The 20,219-nt window shown below is 41.7% G+C and overlaps 1 protein-coding gene across 1 annotated transcript; it reads right to left on the bottom strand.

Annotated features, from left to right (window-relative positions):
* Positions 1–11,075: 11,075 nt before the first annotated feature.
* LOC311002693 (uncharacterized protein) lies at positions 11,076–18,440 on the bottom strand. Its single transcript, XM_083994132.1, has 6 exons — positions 18,212–18,440; positions 11,980–16,944; positions 11,676–11,871; positions 11,488–11,567; positions 11,316–11,407; positions 11,076–11,221 (listed from the first exon to the last, which is right to left on the bottom strand). The coding sequence occupies exons 1-6, from the start codon at positions 18,266–18,268 to the stop codon at positions 11,161–11,163; spliced, it is 5,451 nt and encodes a 1,816-aa protein (XP_083850258.1). The 5' UTR covers positions 18,269–18,440; the 3' UTR covers positions 11,076–11,160.
* Between the last annotated feature and the right edge of the window lie 1,779 nt (positions 18,441–20,219).

Genomic DNA, 20,219 nt, shown 5'->3' with positions numbered 1-20,219 from the left:
AACCCTCAGTCTCGCGTTTATCAGCTCCAGACACGACCTCTACAGATGAATTAGCTCCAAACGTGGCCTCAGCGGTGCCAGTTGTCCCATTTTGCTTTGGCAGTTCAGGAGGGTGACCTTCAGAACTGTTGAGGGTAGTGGTTGCATTGCAGACTTTAGAGGGAGAGGGCTTGTCTAAAGTATTCTGGTGAGTGTCACTTGAGTTTGTTTCTGACAAAGTTATGGTGCCATTTTGTTTAGGTGGTTGATTATCAAAAGTGTTCTGGAGGGAAAAGCTTGTGGCACTGGCTTCTCCCAAATGCATACTGCCCCTTGATTTTTGAAGAGAATGCCTATCAAAAGTTGCATTGTTCACCTCGCATGGACCAATAGCTTTATCAGCTGAACTACTATGATCCATAACAAGGGAAGTTTCAGTAGTGTTCTTAAAATCTGTGCTAGCCTGATCAGTAGCCATAGTAACTTGATCAGGAGCCGTGCTAGCCTGATCAGTAGCCATAGTAACTTGATCAGGAGCCGTGCTAGCTTGATCAGTTGCCATAGTAACTCGATCAAGAGCGGTGCTAACTTGATCAGTTGCTATAGTAACTTGATCGGGAGCCGTGCTAGCCTGATCAGTTGCCATAGTAACTTGATCGGGAGCCGTGCTAGCCTGATCAGTTGCCTCACTCTCTGCTTTGGGACTGTTTCCATTAGATGGAGGGAGATCCAGAGTCTTATGGTGAGTGGAGGACTGGTCAGTGGTAAAGGTCCTGTTGGTGGACTTGGTAGATTCTGGGCTTGACTGTGGCTCTTCACCTGTCAACTCATCATGGGTCGTAAGCAGCTCTTCATTGTTAGTATCTGCAGTATTAGAAGTCTCCACAGGATTAACATAAAGCTCAGTGGTGACATTTTGTAAACTACTGTTACCCTGCACATCGGCGGCGGACGCACACTGTACAGACATGGTGCTTGAGCTGCTTATGTCATGAGTAACATTAACAGGATGAGTGCAAAGTGAGCCTTCAGCTGAAGCTTGGCTTCTCTCTCCACTGGTCTCAGATGGAGATCTACTGTTTTCCAAAACACTTCCCATAGAAATGTCCCGAGTTACTTCCAAGGAAGCTTTGACGACATTTTCCTCTACACACTTGTCAGATTGCTCACTAAAGGAACTTATGGAGCGAGTGACATTGTCAGTAAGAGTACTTGTACTTGACAGTTCCTCACTTTGGGTCATGTCCAGTTTTCCAGGCTCTGCCACGGTGTGTCCACTTCCACTGTTTTCCATATTATCCATCGGTGGATTATCCTGTTTGACGCCCACAGAGGGCGTTTGTACTCCTGGTGATGGTTCTGAATCACGTGTCACATCAAGGAGGGTTATTTCTGGGAAATACCTGTCATCCAACCAACGCTCAGGAGCATACATGCTCGCGGGGATGTCATCCATCTTGGCATCGAAGTCTGTACTAGTTGTTGTCCAGTTTTGTTTTGGTAATGCAGGGGGGTGAATTTCAGAGCTGTTATCTTTAACATTAGGGTGGAGAGGACTGAGGGTCTCGATATCAGTGGTGGCATTCTGAGTGGAGGGCTGAAGAGAGGAAAACACGCTCTTCACAGTCTTAGCCGTCACAGGTGTTGCAGGCATGCTGTCAGGAAGAGCTGAATCATTTCTTGTCATCTGCATTGTGGAATCACATGTATCATTCAGGAGAGTAATTTCAGGCAAGTACTCATCCTGCAGCCAGCACACAGGAGCATCCTTGTCGCCAGAGTTTCTTGTTTGAATTTTCCCATTTGAATCTGCTGTGGGAACACCAAGGGAGAAAGAGGGAATACTGAGACGGGTGCCATTTCCCCGTTTTAAAAGCTCTGGAGATGAGCCTTTGTTGCCGATGTTTAAGTACTTCAAAATTGGTGTTAGAGCAGACTGGAGACCAGAGAGCCGCGATCTCGTCTTAAGCGCACCATCGATGCTTGCTGGAGCTGGGGTCGAAGCGATGCAGGGGTCAGAGAGATGCTGATTTTCTCCACTTGGCTGTGCAGAGGAATATCCAATCACATCTCCAACTTGGACCTCGAGTTTTGACGTCTCAGCTGCAGCAGTGACTCCTGGTGGAATATTTTCTTGACATTCATCAACATCTGGATTTTCCTCAGTACATGAGGGTTGTACTGTTGTCTCACTGGTCATACTGGTCAACCTCTTTTTCTTTTAAACAGAAAGAGAAATTTTGATTTTTTTTTTTTTGTTGTCTTTTTGGAGACAGGGTGCAACACTTAGATGTCTTGACACATTTTTTCAGGTGTCCTCTCAAACTCTCTCTGCCGACAGCCTGTGGATTGAAAAAAATACAAAACATCTGTACTGTGTTGTGATATTTACCCCAAAATCATATATTGCTATAATGTTTGGGATATTGACATTTGCCTTAGACATATGATAAGCTCGTGACAATCAGATTATTAATGAAGCATGTAATCAACTTTTCTATAATTGGTGTAATTACTGTGTTTTGCTCTTACAGCCCAGAGAATGACATACACATGACAGGGGAAGTAGCAGTTACACACAGGGACTGAGTGTACTGGTTGTTTGATAAACAATTGGGATATCTGGTCTTCGTACCTAGTGTAACTGTGATAGTCAGCTGGCGCAGGGAAAAGCTGACGAATGCGGGGGGATGTGTGTCTTTTTCTCTTTCTCTTGTCCCTTGTTTAATAGGAGCTATCAACAGCTGATCAGCACCAAGCATGAGATGGGGGTCAGACACGAGGTCATGGCGTATGGACTCCAGCCAATGAGAATGCACATTACATCAATTACATCATATCTTGCATTTGTGTAATCAGTAACTATAAAACCGGACAGGAGACAGCATCAGACTTGGTGAACTGATGCTGCTGCGGCATGTTGGTCAGGGAAACTTAGTCTGGTCCGGAGCTCTGTACACGATCTCTTTTCCTAGTTGATTCTTTTATAAATACATTTTGGAAAATTTTGTAATTGAACGTCTCCTGCGTACTTCATCAAACGAACACGCGAGTTCAAGGACTGGAACTCTTCAATGGTCACACCATTAGTTCATGTAAATTTACACTATGACAACCAGAGTTATTGCAAACGCTGAGATTGAGCAGGCGTTACCATTGGATGAACTTAGGGACATTGTCTATCTATTAACATAGCATTTTATACACATTATTAGCAGATTTATAAACAAATACAGCATCTGACGTGTTAGTATTTGTCATTTTGTATCGATTTTGTGGCGATTTGCTATCAAGTTATTCATCTAACGTTATGACAACAACACATGACGATCAACCGTTGGCAGGACGTTATGTTGTACCACTGGAGCTGCTGGTGAGTGGACATGACCATTTACTACCGGTTTAACACGGTCGAAACGTAACGATAGCTGAAAATAATGACTGCAGTCAAAAGAGAGGGCTCACAGTTGGTGAAAATAACAAACACGATATGTCAGTCTCAAGAGAAATGTCTCAAAAACACATTGACGTCAGTGTTAACGATGTCAGGAAGCTAAGCTAATGCTAACTTGCTGACGTTAACGTACATTGGAAACCGTTTTGGACTTACCCGTGTCAACAGGCACTTCTTAATGACTGCTCACGCTATCAAGTATCTGCAGTAGTCCGCCGGAGACTCTAGTCTTGTTAAATCAAAGACGTAACTACTAAAAAAAAGTTCAAGAAAACAGCTGTGCGCCGCCCTGGTTTAAAATGTTAGTTTTCTTCAGTTTCATTGGATGAATCCAACCAATCACAGCTCGAGCTTCTTATTCGTGTGTTAAACAGCGAGTGGCGTCCAGGCGGTGGAACAACACTGACACCTACCGTCTCCATAGGAAATGTCTTTCTGCAGAGTAAAATACAGAAACAGCAGCAGGAAATGTTTCCAAATGCCACACAGTACTACTTTCATGAAAAATACGTCAGTTATATTCTGACTTATCTTACAGTTAAAAGTAAAAAACAGACAGAACTGTATGTCATAAATCTAATAATATGGAAATGCCATAAACAAAGCTAAATTTAGTCAGTCAAACCTCTGTTTTTGGCATTCCAAAGGGAAACTGAACAGTACATCCAAAGCATCTGTGACTCAAATAATAAGAAAGCTATCAAAACATGTGCTTTTTATACTGTATGTATTTGAATAATCCCCCTGGCTGTAGTTCATTTAATAACTGCCTTTGTACTGAAAATATTTTTCTCAATTAAGATTTAGGCTATTGCAGGAAAGAAAATCAGGTCAAACTTTCTAACTCCAGTATTGTTTCACAGATCTGTATCAATGAGTACTGAAGCCTCTCGGTCCGTGTACGAAGTATAATTCAATTACGTAGTTCACTTCGAACCATGAGAAATGTCATTTTTAGGGGTATTTCCTATTTCATTGACGTAAGACGTACAACGCAATTCAGCGCACCGAAGTGCCCGCTTGTTCCTTTCTCCAACTTGTACAATGAAAATTGAAAAAGGAAGTCGAGAGCCGGAACCAGCCTTCAAAATAAAAGCTCCGCGTTTTGAAGCATGTTGGCTACAGCGCCGGACAATTTAAAAGAAAAAAAAAACCCCGAACGAATTAAATACAAACTCACAACAAATCGCCTAAACGATTGTCATTTCATAAATGATATAAAGTGATATTTCGGCTACTTTCCCCACAACTGTCAGGATCCCTGGGGATTTTCACAATAAGGGCACTGGATCGCACTGAGATGCTGTCAACGACGTGAGGTGAGTGAGTCAAACTCTGTTGTGGTTGACGACTTCATCACTGCTGCACCCATGAAGTAGGTCACACGTTATGTTGTTTTTAATTTTTTCGACCTAACTTCTCCAACCAGTGTTTAAATTGTTGACCTGTAGCTAACGGTTAGCTCCAGAAGATAATCAACGCTAGCAATGCTAATTGTTTACAGGTAAACTAGCTAAAGTTGTAGCTAATAAACAGCTGTTGGATGCTAACGCCACCTCATTTGAATATTTTCTTCTCTAAGTCTGTGAGAAATGTCCTCATTTATGGTAGAAGTGAATAAATACGCGTTTTTGATTTATTAAATGCTAGTTGTGTTCACAACTGTGTAACATAACTTATTACCAGCATCATGTTTGTCCACGCAGACTACAGAGCAGTCTAAACTAAGTCTAAATGAAATATGAAATGTCATGTGTGTCTCTATTTGGCAGATGTGGGTCCAACATGAGCTGATGCATGAACCCATCCTATGACAGCACCAGGATCAGCTTGAAAACAGCTGGTAAGTTGAGAGTAACCAGTGAGTAGAGTCCATCATTTAGACACGTTTTTAGGGCATTTTGATCATCACATTTCCACGGACATGACTCCCTGTCATCATTTCATCAATTTATAATGTTTAAAGTTTGAATTCAGTGGGGAAGCTTTTAGTCTTCTTCTTTGATGTGGTGCATTTGTGTGGCAGCGTTATAGCGCCACGCCAGCTCCACACAGGCCTGGCACAATACTACAGTGTTTTGAGTCGTGTATACACAGTCTGAAAGACCTCATCATTCCTTACTGTCCTACCAGAGTACTCTGCTCCCAGAATGCAGGTCTGTTAGTGACTTCCAGTATCTCTAAAACAGACTGGGAGGTAGAGCCTTCAGTTACCGGGCTCCTTTACTGTGGAACCAGGGGCCCGTTGTTCGAAAGTAGAATAAAGATATCCAGGATAAGTGGAAAAGCCAGGTTGGACAAAGTCTCATAAATCCATCCTGGCTTAATTGGTTGTTGGAACGCTGAGCCAGGCTGAGAAGGAGCAGCTTTGTCAAGCCAGGTGTAACTAATTCTCTCGTCAGTAGACCACAGAGATTGATCACAGATTCACCGATGAGAGGACAGGTGTGGCCACTTTCCTCCAATCAACAGCGGATCTTGACGTAAGGTGACACACCTCTTAGAAAAAAAAAAAAAAAAGCACCACTGCTGTCGTAAAGCTCAGAGAGAGTGCAGCGGACAACTGCGGACTGATTGAATGTTGAAGTAGCCTAATCCAAAATTATAATCACAATTTAAGTTCCTTTCACAAATTAACAGCTGTGCACTTTGCCTTAATGATGAGCAGTGGAAGTTGATACATTGCACTCATCTCTTATCATCTAAAGTAAAGTTCATACAGCACAAATAGAAGTGGCCAAAAGTGCAACAGGAGACAATTAATTAAATATAAGAACATTATGCAGTCTGGTGCTTCAATAAATTGCCGATAACAATGTTCAAATGAGGTGTATAAATTATTTGGAAGGTGCCTGCTCAAACAATTGTATTCTTGTTTTCTTCCCTCAACCAATATTCGGCCAATATACTGTATTTTGTAACATATTTTATAATAATAAAAATAAATCTATTGCTAATTTTGCTTTTTTTTTTTTTTTTACTAGTGGTCATAGAAAATATCATAGATGGGTCACAGATATCGAAAATAGTTTGTATTGTCTCAAGAACAGTGTGCACAATTCTGTGCAACAGATTTCACAAACCGTCAGACATCTTTATGCCCTGCATTTGAAGAAGCAGGCAGCGCTGGCAGATGCAATGATTCAGTGTGAGAAGCAAATGAATAGCCTTAATTATGAAAAAAAGAAAAGAAAAAAAACCTAATAAATATTGTAAATGTTTCATGTTATTTGATTATTGTAAATGTATTTAGTTTGTTTAGAAATCAGGCCAATATGTAGGGTACATAAGAACATGGAATAACTGTATAAAACATTGATTTCTGATCAGAGTGACTGCTGACTTCACAGATAAAGACAACAGAATCAACTTAGCCTGGCTGTTAGCCTGGTCTGGAGCAGGCTAGCTGCAGAGAATAAATCACCATAGTAACTTGACCAGGATAAAGGTATCCAGCTTTCGAACAACCGAGTTGAGGCTAAATTCAGACAGGATAACCAACATATCCTGGCTTAATCCCTTATCTAGGTTTCGAACAACAGGCCCCAGCTCTCTCCAAGGGTCAAAGAGGCAGAGAGACACTCTAGCTACATTTAAGTCTAGGCTTAAGACCCTCCTCTATGACAGAGCTTTTAGTTAGAGCTGGTTCAGGTAGCTCTGAACCATTGTATAGCTACACAGCTACAGTATAGGCTTAGACTGCTGCGGGACACATCACGTTACAGGAAGCCCTCTCCTCTCCTCTCTTTTTGTGTTGTCATTTGGCCTTGGTCTTACACCCTCTCTGTGTTTTCCACAGATTTCTCTAGAGCTCCACCTGCAGCGCCTCCTTTCCTCTGCCCCTACAACAACCAGCCTGCCCATCAGTACTCCTGCTCTCCTGTGGATGGAGTGTCACTCACCTCAGATGCTTTTGAAGGAGCTTCAACATGTCTGCTTTCTGAGTCCCAAACTGTACCTACTAAGAATGGCTTTCACAGCAAAACACAGCCTGCTTTCTAGTGCAAAGGATAGTACTAAGATACAGACATGCTGGGTGCTAGGATTTTACAAATGTTGAACAATTAATAAATTAACTTGGAATTTATATTACCTCCAGAACTTCCATTGGCTCACAACTCCTTATCACATTCAGTTCAAAGTCCTTCTCCTCACCTTCAAAGCCCTCCAGAACCAGGCCCCATCCTACCTCACTGACCTTGTTGGACCATCACACCCCTCCTGGCTGTCAGAAGCGATGCAAGTCATCAGGGGAACTTACTGAATCTTTCTTTCTTTTTTTTCTTCTTCTTCTTGTTTTGGAAATGAGTTACTTTCTATTGTTTTGATGCATTGTGTTCATGAATTAAATGTTGTAAGTTGGAACTCAGAACCTGACTCTGATGTGTTTGTTAACTGCACTATACTGACTTTTTTTTTTTTTTTTTTACAACTACAGTATGAAGCATGAAACTTTGCTCAGTCCTAACCTCACTGACCTGCACTGGAGAGGCTGTATAACAGACTTATTATTCAGATTTCTTAGCATCTTGTCACTTATTGTAATACATTTATACATCAATTTACTGTAAATGTATTTCATTTAATTACCACCCATGATTCATAACAGTATGTACCCATCCTACAACACCATTTCTTTAGGTTAGTGGATATTTTATAGCACCCTCCAATTATTGGAGACATTTAGCATTATGATAGGCTTTTGAGTGTGGCAAGAAAGGAGACAATTGCACAAGTAAAATGATCTCATCTTCAAGAACTGTTGCATTGCTTTACTGACAGAATTAGGCCATGTTGTGTACACCATCACTGATGAATACAAACAACATTTTTGTGACCCGTATGAGCTACTGTGCATGTTTCATCTGGGCACTGGACAAAGAATAACCATCTCTTCTCATCATCCAGTAAATTAAAAGGCAGTGTTTACATATGAAAATGAATCAATGTACCCTACTACAACTATAACTTCTATTGCTGTACACTCAAAGCTGAGCTGAAACTCATGCACACTGGCACAGACGGATAGGTGCGCCGGAGAAGACCTGTGTGGTTGAGAAACATGAACAAAGGCTCCCGCACACTGTCTTCACTTGCATAGGTTTATTAAACAACATTTGGTCCTGAGACCGTCCTTGTGAACCTGACGAAGGTCACAAGACCGAAACGTTGTTTAATAAACCTATGCAAGTAAAGACAGTGTGCGGGAGCCTTTGTTCATATTGCTGTACACTCAAAATGCATTGGATTTCTTACTTCTTTTTTTTTTTTTTTTTTTTTTTACAATTGTTCGCACATATGAGATGGCCAAATGACAACACAAAAAGAGAGGAGAGGGCTTCCTGTAACGTGATGTGTCCCGCAGCAGTCTAAGCCTATACTGTAGCTGTGTAGCTATACAATGGTTCAGAGCTACCTGAACCAGCTCTAACTAAAAGCTCTGTCATAGAGGAGGGTCTTAAAGCAGATATCAGTGGAATGTTTTTGTTAATATAAGTCCTAAATAGTCCTATTTTCCGTCAGCAATCACTTACATGAAGTATTTCAGCCTAAACACGAGTCTCTCCGTCACTCTGCTCTGCTGTAACCCGAGGAGAAAATTTTCCTTGTGGGATACAAGTGTTATCCAATGAGGAGAGAGAACGGCATGAAGGGCTGTGTGTGCAGCCAAGGGATGCGCGTGAATGTGGTGACGTAGCACGAGGACCAATTGATGCCTGACAAGGGCGGGGGCTGCTAACTCATGGTGCGTTCAAAGAAACTCGTACTTTGTGTTTTTCCTTCCTGTGAAGTCATACCAGTTCGATCTGGTACGAGTTCACGGGTCGGAAGTTACGAGTGGCCGTTATAGGGAACTTTCACAGACAACAGGATGGTAAAAACACGAGCTACAGGTTACCTGGAACGCTACCAAGTCGTAGTTGTGACTTGAAGCTGTAACTTACGGTTTCAAAAGCCTGCCTTGAACGCAGCATTAGCCGAAACGGCCGTGAAGCTGATATCTGCTTTAAGCCTAGACTTAAATGTAGTTAGAGTGTCTGACTGCCTCTTTGACCCTTGGAGAGAGCTGGTTCCACAGTAAAGGAGCCCGGTCACTGAAGGCTCTACCTCCCAGTCTGTTTTAGAGATACTGGAAGTCACTAACAGACCTGCATTCTGGGAGCAGAGTACTCTGGTAGGACAGTAAGGAATGATGAGGTCTTTCAGACTGTGTATACACGACTCAAAACACTGTAGTATTGTGCCAGGCCTGTGTGGAGCTGGCGTGGCGCTATAACGCTGCCACACAAATGCACCACATCAAAGAAGAAGACTAAAAGCTTCCCCACTGAATTCAAACTTTAAACATTATAAATTGATGAAATGATGACAGGGAGTCATGTCCGTGGAAATGTGATGATCAAAATGCCCTAAAAACGTGTCTAAATGATGGACTCTACTCACTGGTTACTCTCAACTTACCAGCTGTTTTCAAGCTGATCCTGGTGCTGTCATAGGATGGGTTCATGCATCAGCTCATGGTGGACCCACATCTGCCAAATAGAGACACACATGACATTTCATATTTCATTTAGACTTAGTTTAGACTGCTCTGTAGTCTGCGTGGACAAACATGATGCTGGTAATAAGTTATGTTACACAGTTGTGAACACAACTAGCATTTAATAAATCAAAAACGCGTATTTATTCACTTCTACCATAAATGAGGACATTTCTCACAGACTTAGAGAAGAAAATATTCAAATGAGGTGGCGTTAGCATCCAACAGCTGTTTATTAGCTACAACTTTAGCTAGTTTACCTGTAAACAATTAGCATTGCTAGCGTTGATTATCTTCTGGAGCTAACCAGCTACAGGTCAACAATTTAAACACTGGTTGGAGAAGTTAGGTCGAAAAAATTAAAAACAACATAACGTGTGACCTACTTCATGGGTGCAGCAGTGATGAAGTCGTCAACCACAACAGAGTTTGACTCACTCACCTCACGTCGTTGACAGCATCTCAGTGCGACCCAGTGCCCTTATTGTGAAAATCCCCAGGGATCCTGACAGTTGTGGGGAAAGTAGCCGAAATATCACTTTATATCATTTATGAAATGACAATCGTTTAGGCGATTTGTTGTGAGTTTGTATTTAATTCGTTCGGGGTTTTTTTTTTCTTTTAAATTGTCCGGCGCTGTAGCCAACATGCTTCAAAACGCGGAGCTTTTATTTTGAAGGCTGGTTCCGGCTCTCGACTTCCTTTTTCAATTTTCATTGTACAAGTTGGAGAAAGGAACAAGCGGGCACTTCGGTGCGCTGAATTGCGTTGTACGTCTTACGTCAATGAAATAGGAAATACCCCTAAAAATGACATTTCTCATGGTTCGAAGTGAACAACGTAATTGAATTATACTTCGTACACGGACCCCTCTCATCCTCTGAATGTGTTCCTTTACTCTCACATAAAGTAAATCTAAATGGATTTAGTTTCAAACTGATTATCCTTCAAAGTTCAACGAGTTGTTCCTGTGTAATGTTTACCTGGTTGACATTTTGAGACTATGTGTAGATGTTTGCACCCTGCACAAGATAAGAAACATTTGTTGTTGTTTTTTTACTCAAATTTATTACAGAACTTTACCATGATAAACATCTCATTGCTGTACGGTATTTAATACATAAAAAATAAAGCAATATGTATATTATATTCAGATATTTACACAATGCATTATAACTTGTTTTCTTCACTCTTCTGAGGTTTTCTTCAGTTTGCTCTTCAGTTCAGACATGAGTGGATTTCCAAATCTGTGAAGACATTTGTAAATCAGGAATTAGAAAACCAATGTGACTCTTCAGTGCCTTATATACAGCGGTAATGTTAATAGTCCTTGGCTTTTACCCTGGTTGTTTTGGTGGCATCCATTTAGGTCTGCGTTGTGCCTCATCTTGTTTGGGAGTGTCTCTCTTCTCCTCCGACTTAGTCTCAGGTTCCTGTGGATGTAACAACATTTCAGTGATGTATAGACCTCAACACTAGAAGTTACTTTCCAGGGCGAGTATTAGTGGCCTACCTGTGAGAGGGTGTCTGAGCTCTTTTCCTCTCTCACCCCACGTTGCGTCTTTTTTAAAACGGGAAAACCTCCACCAAACCCTGAAAAAAACAAAATGTAGGGCATTATTTACAGATTATGGAACATGACCAGACATTTAAAAAACTCAGGGTAATGCCTTTTCATGCCTCATACAGTAAGTGACCTACCAGGCAGTTTTATTCCAATCCCCATGCCTCCCAGTGGCACACCGAGTGGGACCTTGACTGGCAGACGTGAGGAGGGTGTGGGATCCACTGAGGGCATGTGCAGCAGGGAACGGGGATCTTTAGGTGGTCTTACACGGGGGTTCTTGACAGCGATTCTTGATTTTTGTGGGGTGAAGTCCAGCGTAGATGCATCCACCTGCAATGCCAAATATACCTGAATTCACATCATCTCAGTAGGTTATACTGTACGAATACTGATTTACCCAGACATTTTATGGTTAAATGTTATTTTTGGAAACATTACCTCCATCTGATTTTCATATTCAGTTGCTGGCTGCTCTGACCCCTCAGGTGATGACTCAGTGTAATCTTCTGACCATCTGGGCTGTGGTTTGTCCAGTGAGAGCGCTTTCAGTAACTTCTTGGAATCAGTACAGGCATATTCTTGCGATGCCATCAGCACGACTTCGTCCTGCAAAGAAGCCTCTGAGCCACTTCCAGATTGTTCTGATTCAGCATCTTCGGTTTCATCTGCAGAGTCAGACACGGTTCCCTCAAGAGGTGAATCTTTAACTCCAGTTTCCTCGTCTTTGAGAGAAGACTCTACTTTTGCTTCAGTGTCCTCCCAGTCAGTTCTCTTTGCTAGGTCCATTACATCAGCATCAATCTCTTCCTGTGATTCAGTTTTTGCCGTTGCTGATTCAACCTGTTCTTCATCTGTTCTTTCTTGTGAATTTTCCAATTCCTGAATTTGATGTTCAGTTTCCGATGATCTAGCTCCTGAATCATGGTGAAGTCCTGCCTCAGCGATTGATTCATCATCCCCCGTCACATCTGACTGTCCTGGCTGCACAGATTCAGGTTTGGGTTGTTGTTCAGACACTTCAGAGATGTCTGCTGATTCTGAAAAACTAGGCAACTTGTCAAAGCTGCCTTGAAACAACCCCATGTCGCTGTGGTTTGTCCCCCATTCACTGACAGGCTGGTCCAGAAATCCAGACTCTGTTGTTGATGAAGATATTTCTGTGTCAGTAAATAATCCAGATTCTCCTGAATTGGACTCCACAAGCTGCTCTTTCTCCCTCTCTGCTTGCACCAATGGTAACTCATTTTGCTCCTCATGTGATGGCTCCATTTTGGTGTCTGTTTGTTGACCAGGCTCTGACTCCTCTTGTTGCTCCATGTCATTGTTGTCCTTTGACAACGCTGTCTCTATCCACAAGTCTAGGATTTCTTCCTCAATCACATCTAGACCTCCACTGACTGAGCTTTGTGTTTCTTCAGCATAACTCCCCTCTGATTCCACCTCCGATATCAAAGTCAAATCTTTTGGTCTGGACTCAATTGTGAGTAATGTATCTGCTGCTTGTGTATCTGTTAAAATCTCATCTTTGCTCACCTCAAATGCTTCATCTGATGGTAGATTCTTTGTCTCCAGCGGCTCATCTGGTCTTGACAATTCAGATTCTCCGAACAAAACAGTTGCATTGTTTTCTGTGGTTAAATCAGCTGCCATTCCTGCAAGCATTACTGGATTTAAAAACTCCATCTGCTTGTTGTTGTTCTGCATTTCAACTTCTACTTCTTCCTCCTCAGCTCCATAACCTGGATCTTCCATATCCATCTCTGTGTCTTGCATTTCTACAGTGCTATCTTCAAGTAATTTAGGCTCAGTCTCAACTGACTCTTTCATGAATCCAGATTCAGCGATGTCTTCTAGCAAACTATGAGTTGTGCTGCTGTTTTCTTCAAAGTTCATGGTATCTGGTGACTCTTGAAAGAAGTTTGTCTGGTTCATCGTCTGCTCTTTCATTTCATCAGTGAATCCGACCACTAAATCCTCTGCAGCTTCACCTCCTGTTGTCTCACAGTTACCTTCTGCAGAATCTCTTGAGTCACTTAAACCTTCGTCTGTTTCAAATTCAACCAACAGCTCTTCAGTCACACCTCGCAGCTCTTTTGTTTTCTTCTCGGTCTCATCTGTTACACCAGCATGAGTCTCAAAGTCTTTTTCTAAGTGTTCAATTCCCATTTTCATTGAGATTTCCAATAACTTTGCTTCTTCTCCCTCAAATAAATGTCCTGGTTCTTCACTTGCTGGTTCAACAAGCAGCCCGTCTGTTTTTTGTAGCAATCCAGAATCTGTGAGGTGCAGTACTCCAATTCGTTCCTTATTAATATCGTCTGTGTTTTCTCGTTCCTCTTCCATATGCTCCCCGAGCGTTAAATAGTCTCCTGTCGTGCCACTGTTGTGAGTGCTCTCTGGTTCTTTGCTCTCCTCCTCTTCTGGTAATTGGGTGGCGTGGCTTTCCTTGCCATTTCCATCCCCTACTTCCAGGAGCCTTTGTGTTGTATTTTCATCAGGCTCAGGCTCATTGTTGTATCCAGGAACTCCCTCTTGTGCTTCCTCAGATGTCGGAGAAGTCAGCCCCTGGGACACAACAACTGGGCCTTCACATATTCTCGGAGGAGTGTTTTTCAACTCTCCACCTATTTCCTGTCCAGTCTCACCTATGGGTTTTACTGTAACTGAAGTGGCTGTGGAAGCTATTTCCATGTAACTTTCTCTGACGTCTTGTTTTTCACAGGAAAGCCTCTCCTCCCCTACTTGATCTTCATTACATAATCTGTCGTCTACTGAAATCTCTGCTGTTGGCGCACACAATGTTTCTACAATTTCTGCCCCATCAACAGCATCTGTTTCTCTTGTTTTGGTTCCAACTTCAGCCACATCCTCTTTTTCATCATCTGCAATTTCCACTGTGTGTAGCTTTGCTTCACCATTCTGCAAGGTTTCTTCAGTGTGACTAACATCTTCGGTAAAAATGCCGTGACTATCCTCTGAAACTGTTTTGATTCCTTCCTCTTCCTGCTCTGGCTCTTCACGTACTTCCTGGCTCTCTGCAATCTTGTTAATTTCTTCTCCACTCTGTCCTCTGTCCATTTCTTGAGCATCCAGGGCCTGAGTGTTGTCTTCAGCACCAGCTTTTCTTATGTCTTCCTCTACATCTTCACTCATTGCATCTTCTGCAGGATTTAGTCGTCCCATCTTTACATGTTCTTCATGTTCATGATTCTCTGGTGTCTCGCTTTGTCCATGAGAGTACAGTTTCCAGTCGCTGTCGTCTTCTTTGTCCTCTTTTGTGCTCGCATCTTTAGCAACAAGTAGTTCTACATCATCATTTCTTGTTTTGTCAAACTGATCCACATCTTCAGCAAACATGCTTTGACTGATCTCTGAAATCGTTCTGATGTCTTCTTTCTGCTCTGGCTCTTCATCTACTGCCTCATTTCTATTTTCTTCCTCACTTTGCTCCTTCATGTCCAGTGTGCTCTCAACCTCCTTTTCTCTTTCATCTTCAGCTTTATCACTTTCACAACTTTGACCCATCGCCTCCTTTTGTCCAACATCCTCTGACACATCAACTCTTTTTTTAAAGGTTATTTCATCCTCCAGCGTAGCAACACTTGGGTCTTCTTCTACGTCTCCATCATTCCCTGACAGCTCCTTGTTGACTGAAAACACATTCTCATCTTGTTTTGCCTCTTCGTCGTACTTGCTTTTATCTTCCAGGACCACCTGTGAAACACCACCACTGTTTTCTGCTTCGTTACGCATCACTGCTGTATCCGCCTCATCCCTCCGTTGCCTTGACTCCTCTGTGTGCATGCTCTGCTCGTCTTCTAAACTAAAATCTGTTGTTGGGTGCAGTGTTACCTCAGTGTCCTCTGTATCCAAATCTCGCTTATCTTCATGGTGCATTTTATTGTCTTCTTCCTTTACTTGTATCTTTCTCATGGTTTCATCCATTTTTTGATCATCATCCAGGGCCTCCTGAGTCTCATCTTCATCACCAGCCTCGCTTCCAGCTCCCTCGATGTCGTCACTCATTGTATCTTCTGTAGGGTTCAGTGGTCCCACCTTTACATGTTCTTCATGTTCATGATTCTCTGGTGTCTCGCTTTGTCCATGAGAGTACAGTTTCCAGTTGCTGTCGTCTTCTTTGTCCTCTTTTGTGCTCGCATCTTTAGAACCAAGTAGTTCTACATCATCATTTCTTGTTTTGTCAAACTGATCCACATCTTCAGCAAACATGCTTTGACTGATCTCTGAAATCGTTCTGATGTCTTCTTTCTGCTCTGGCTCTTCATCTACTGCCTCATTTCTATTTTCTTCCTCACTCTGCTCCTTCATGTCCAGTGTGCACTCAACCTCCTTTTCTCTTTCATCTGCAGCGTTATCACTTTCACAACTTTGACCCATCGCCTCCTTTTGTCCAACATCCTCTGACACATCAACTCTTTTTTTAAAGGTTATTTGTAATTCATCCTCCAGCGTAGCAACACTTGGGTCTTCCTCTACGTCTCCATCATTCTCTGACAGCTCCTCATTGAGTGAAAACACGTTCTCATCTTGTTTTGCCTCTTCGTCGTACTTGCTTTCATTTTCCAGGACCACCTGTGAAACACCACCACTGTTTTCTGCTTCGTTACGCATCACTGCTGTATCCGCCTCATCCCTCCGTTGCCTTGACTCCTCTGTGTGCATGCTCTTCTCGTCTTCTAAACTAAAATCTGTTGTTGGGTGCAGTGTTACCTCAGTGTCCTCTGCATCCAAATCTCGCTTATCTTCATGGTGCATTTTATTGTCTTCTTCCTTTACTTGTATCTTTCTCATGGTTTCATCCATTTTTTGATCATCATCCAGGGCCTCCTGAGTCTCGCTTCCACTTCCCTCCATGTCGTCACTCATTGTATCTTCTGCAGGGTTCAGTTGTTCCACCTTTACATGTTCTTCATGTTCATGATTCTCTGGTATCTCGCTTTGTCCATGAGAGTACAGTTTCCAGGTGCTGTCGTCTTCTTTGTCCTCTTTTGTGCTTGCATCTTTAGCAACAAGTAGTTCTACATCATCATTTCTTGTTTTCTCAACCTGTTCCTCTCTCAAGCCCTCACCTTCCTCAGATGCTTTGCTTTCACCATCTTTACTCAGCTGACTTTTGTACTCTGTGCTTTCTTCAGCGGGCCCTAAGTCTACCTCTGTGGTGCACATTTCCCAGGCAACAACTGGCCGTGATGAACTAAGCAGAGAGGCTTTCGCAAGAGACTGTTCCTCATCGACACCCCCACCACAAGTGTCACCCTCTGGGTGCCCAGTGTCAGCCGGCTCATTGTTATCTGCAGCTTGCTGAGGGGTGATCGGGTCACTGCTCTGGGCGTTAGTGGGCTCCGGCCTGAGGAATCTGTTCACAGCTTCAGATATATAGGTCTATAAAAAGACACAGAAAGGAAGAGGTGACTCACTTTTTTGTTACATAATGAATAAAAATTGATCTATGCATGTTTCCATTTTAATATTTTTGCACTTTTTCCTGATCATAGACACTGTGGGTGTTTGTTGTCTTTGTTCTAAATTATTTTTTACTGGCTTGCCAATCATAGAAAATACAGGCTGCATCATATGGTAAAGTGCTAGACATATATTAGCCTTGAAACTTCCGCGTTTGCAAAAACAGTTTAGGGAAGGCCATTTCCTGTTGCAGCATGACAATGCCCGAATACTGTACATGATGTGAGGTCCATAAATGGTTTTCTAAGCGCTGTGTTGTCTCGGCCTCGTCAGACAGCTGACCTCAACGACCACATCCTCCACAAGCACTGAATATGATTCTATTCAAAACTGAAGTAATCATTATCCTTTATTATTGTGTGAAATAAGTTAAAAAATAAAAGTTGGTGCAGCCATTTTTTTTAAATGTACATATTTAATACACATTCTGCAGCCCTGGGGAAACATGCGCTTTTATTTAGAGTCACATACATGCAGTATTGCACTTATATTCTGAGTTATACTCGCCTTTTCTGTTTAAATGCAAATATCTACTCTAAAACACTGTTCGCAAACCAGACCTACTGTCTAACATCAACAAATCACCTATAAAGATTTCATTATGACTGTAAAAAATGACTCTAGTTGTATGGAAAATGCCTGACACTGTTCTATTGGTAAACCTACTAAAATGCATGCTGTGAAATATTGAAATCAGACATTTTAGAAAGTGCACAGCAGTTTGTCCTCTACACGAAAATCTAAGTCTCAAAAAGTTATCTGATTTATCTGAAATGTTTTCAACTGAAATTCATACAATAATATAACAGCTGATCCTAGATTCAGCACAAATATTAACTTGAGCTCTTTACAGGGCAGTTCTGCAAAAGTAAATCATTAACCACAACTCCCGTGCTGTGTGTGCGTGCAGAAAGTAGACAAACACACAAACAAAAGAGAGAGGGGAGGAACAGAAGAGAGCGGTGGAGGTGGAGGTGGAGAGAGAGAGAGAGAGAGAGAGAGAGAGAGAGAGAGAGAGAGAGAGAGAGAGAGAGAGAGAGAGAGAGAGAGAGAGCTTTAAGTCAGTGTGAGGGGGAGAGAAAGGGAAAGAGGGGTGACAGGCAGCGAGAGGGAACTTTGCATCCACATTTCACTGTTTATGAAAAATACAAAAGCAACGTGCTGTCCAACGCAGACACTCACTCACCCAGACCGTCCAGAAGGTTCTCTCCACCCTGGAAACCGGACCGTCGGGATTGTCCATCTTCAAACTTCCTTCGACCAGCTGACTGCTGCTGCCCGACTGTCACCGTGATGGATTGGACACACACCTGAAACCCGTCTCTTCAACTTGCAACATGCACAAACTCCACAACACGCTGCACCCGGACGGGACCAGGTCGAGCCACTCGGCACGGCTCTGGTTCCTCTTCCTGACAAATGTCCGGTGTCATTAGAGGAAGAGGGTGATTAACACAGCTGAATCACCAGCAGCATCAAGCCTACGTGTTGCTGTTTGCGGATGTGAGCACTGAGCAGCTGAGCCACAAAAACGTGTGACAAGCTGAAGCTTCACACAGGTCTACCACGCTAGAAATAAACATGACAAACACAAACACAAAGAACTCCTGTCAGTAGCCTAACACCAAAACTTTTTTTTTTAAAGGTTTGGTGACCTGAATATCACATTTCAGCCAGACTGGACTAAATGATGTGCTTAAAGTCAAACTGTTTCAAATGTCAATGTTCATATGTTTCAAATAAAAAATAATATATTATTTAATTTATAGCAAGTTATTTATTGTTATTGCTTTGAATCTGACATCCTGTCTGACAGTCCTGTTGACTTGAATATTACCTCATCGAATTGTGTTTATAGGAGTTTAGGGAAAACAATGAATACATAATAATATCCTAAAAGAAGCTTGTTTTTCCCCCCACAAAACATTACATTACATTAGCTACTAGTAGCATAACACTGCAGAGTCTGTGGAGTCATACTGTGCCGAGTTGATTGTGGGAAATGTAGGCATCTGGTATTAACCGAAGAGAGGAATGCATGATGAAGTAAACATTATGTGGTTCTGCTTTAGGTTTGATAAGTCCACTGCTGGGTCAACATGTTGCCAAAGGCTTGTTGTCATTATTCCACATCCATCTATCATCATTATATTCATCTGATACTTCTTACAGATGGTTATCTTGTATACAAAACATAACTGCACTTTTGAACGATGTATGGTTTTTATTTGTTGTGTGACCTATAAAGTTTTCACAAGTTTTGAAACATAATTTGTCTATTGCATCAAGGCTTTTTGACTTTGTCAGGAACCTCAATTTAAACAAAATAAAACTTTTTTTTTTTCACAAAATTCTAAAATTCTCTGGTTATAACACTGAAATCATAAGTGCAAAACCAACCTTTTCATGGATAAGGAAGTCTAACAATGTAACCAAGAGATGAAAAACAAATGGGATGATAAATAATTGTTTTAGTGTGTTTTACAGCTGATTTAAGACTCGGGTCAAAACTGACCCAAACACCATAGATGGTAGCAGAAAGCTGACAAGAGGAAGGTTACATTGAAGCCAAGGGTAATAGTGACCCGAACACCATAGATGGTAGCAGAAAGCTGACACAAGACAAAGGTTAATGTATGCAGTGTGAATGTAGCTATTATACAGAACAGCAGTGGTATTTGTGCTTTGCTTTTTTTAATTTATTTATTTTTTATCTGAGGAGGAAGTTCCACAGTAAACATCTTTAATTACTCAGTGCCATCATGCAGCACCTCCTCTGCACGGCAACATAGTTAAGTGACACTCCTGTGGTCAGTGAGTAGAAAAAACTAAGAAAAAACAGAAGTATATTTTGAAATTGAGAAGTTATTTCAGAAGCAGTGGTTGACCAGTAGCAGGTATCAGTTTTCCACAGAACACTGAATGGAACAAAAGCACAATAACCACCACATGGTGACTGTTGAAAAAAAGTTTATTTATTCATTTCATTTTCCAGTGGAAAAAAAAAATATCCACAGAGATGAATTATTATTGTAAAATGTTCTGTACAAAAATATGAGCATTTATAAAAAATCATGGAGTTGGAAGAAAAAAATGTAATAGATGACAGATCATAATAAATAAACACTAAAAATGAAGCAAAACCACACTTATTGATCACTTGATCACATCAAAGGCAGTTGGATATTGCTAAA

Source organism: Trachurus trachurus (assembly GCF_905171665.1).
Source record: "Trachurus trachurus genome assembly, chromosome: 19".
Classification (NCBI taxonomy): domain Eukaryota; kingdom Metazoa; phylum Chordata; class Actinopteri; order Carangiformes; family Carangidae; genus Trachurus; species Trachurus trachurus.
The sequence above is the reverse complement of the archived record's forward strand: the minus strand, read 5'-3'. Positions and strand labels throughout refer to the sequence as shown.

Coding starts and splice junctions, on each gene's coding strand:
- LOC311002693 (XM_083994132.1), bottom strand. CDS start 18,268: ATGGACAATCCCGACGGTCCGGTTTCCAGGGTGGAGAGAACCTTCTGG. Junction 11,872..11,979: donor AATATGAAAATCAGATGGAG/GTAATGTTTCCA, acceptor TTGGCATTGCAG/GTGGATGCATCTACGCTGGA. Junction 11,568..11,675: donor GATTGGAATAAAACTGCCTG/GTAGGTCACTTA, acceptor TGTTTTTTTCAG/GGTTTGGTGGAGGTTTTCCC.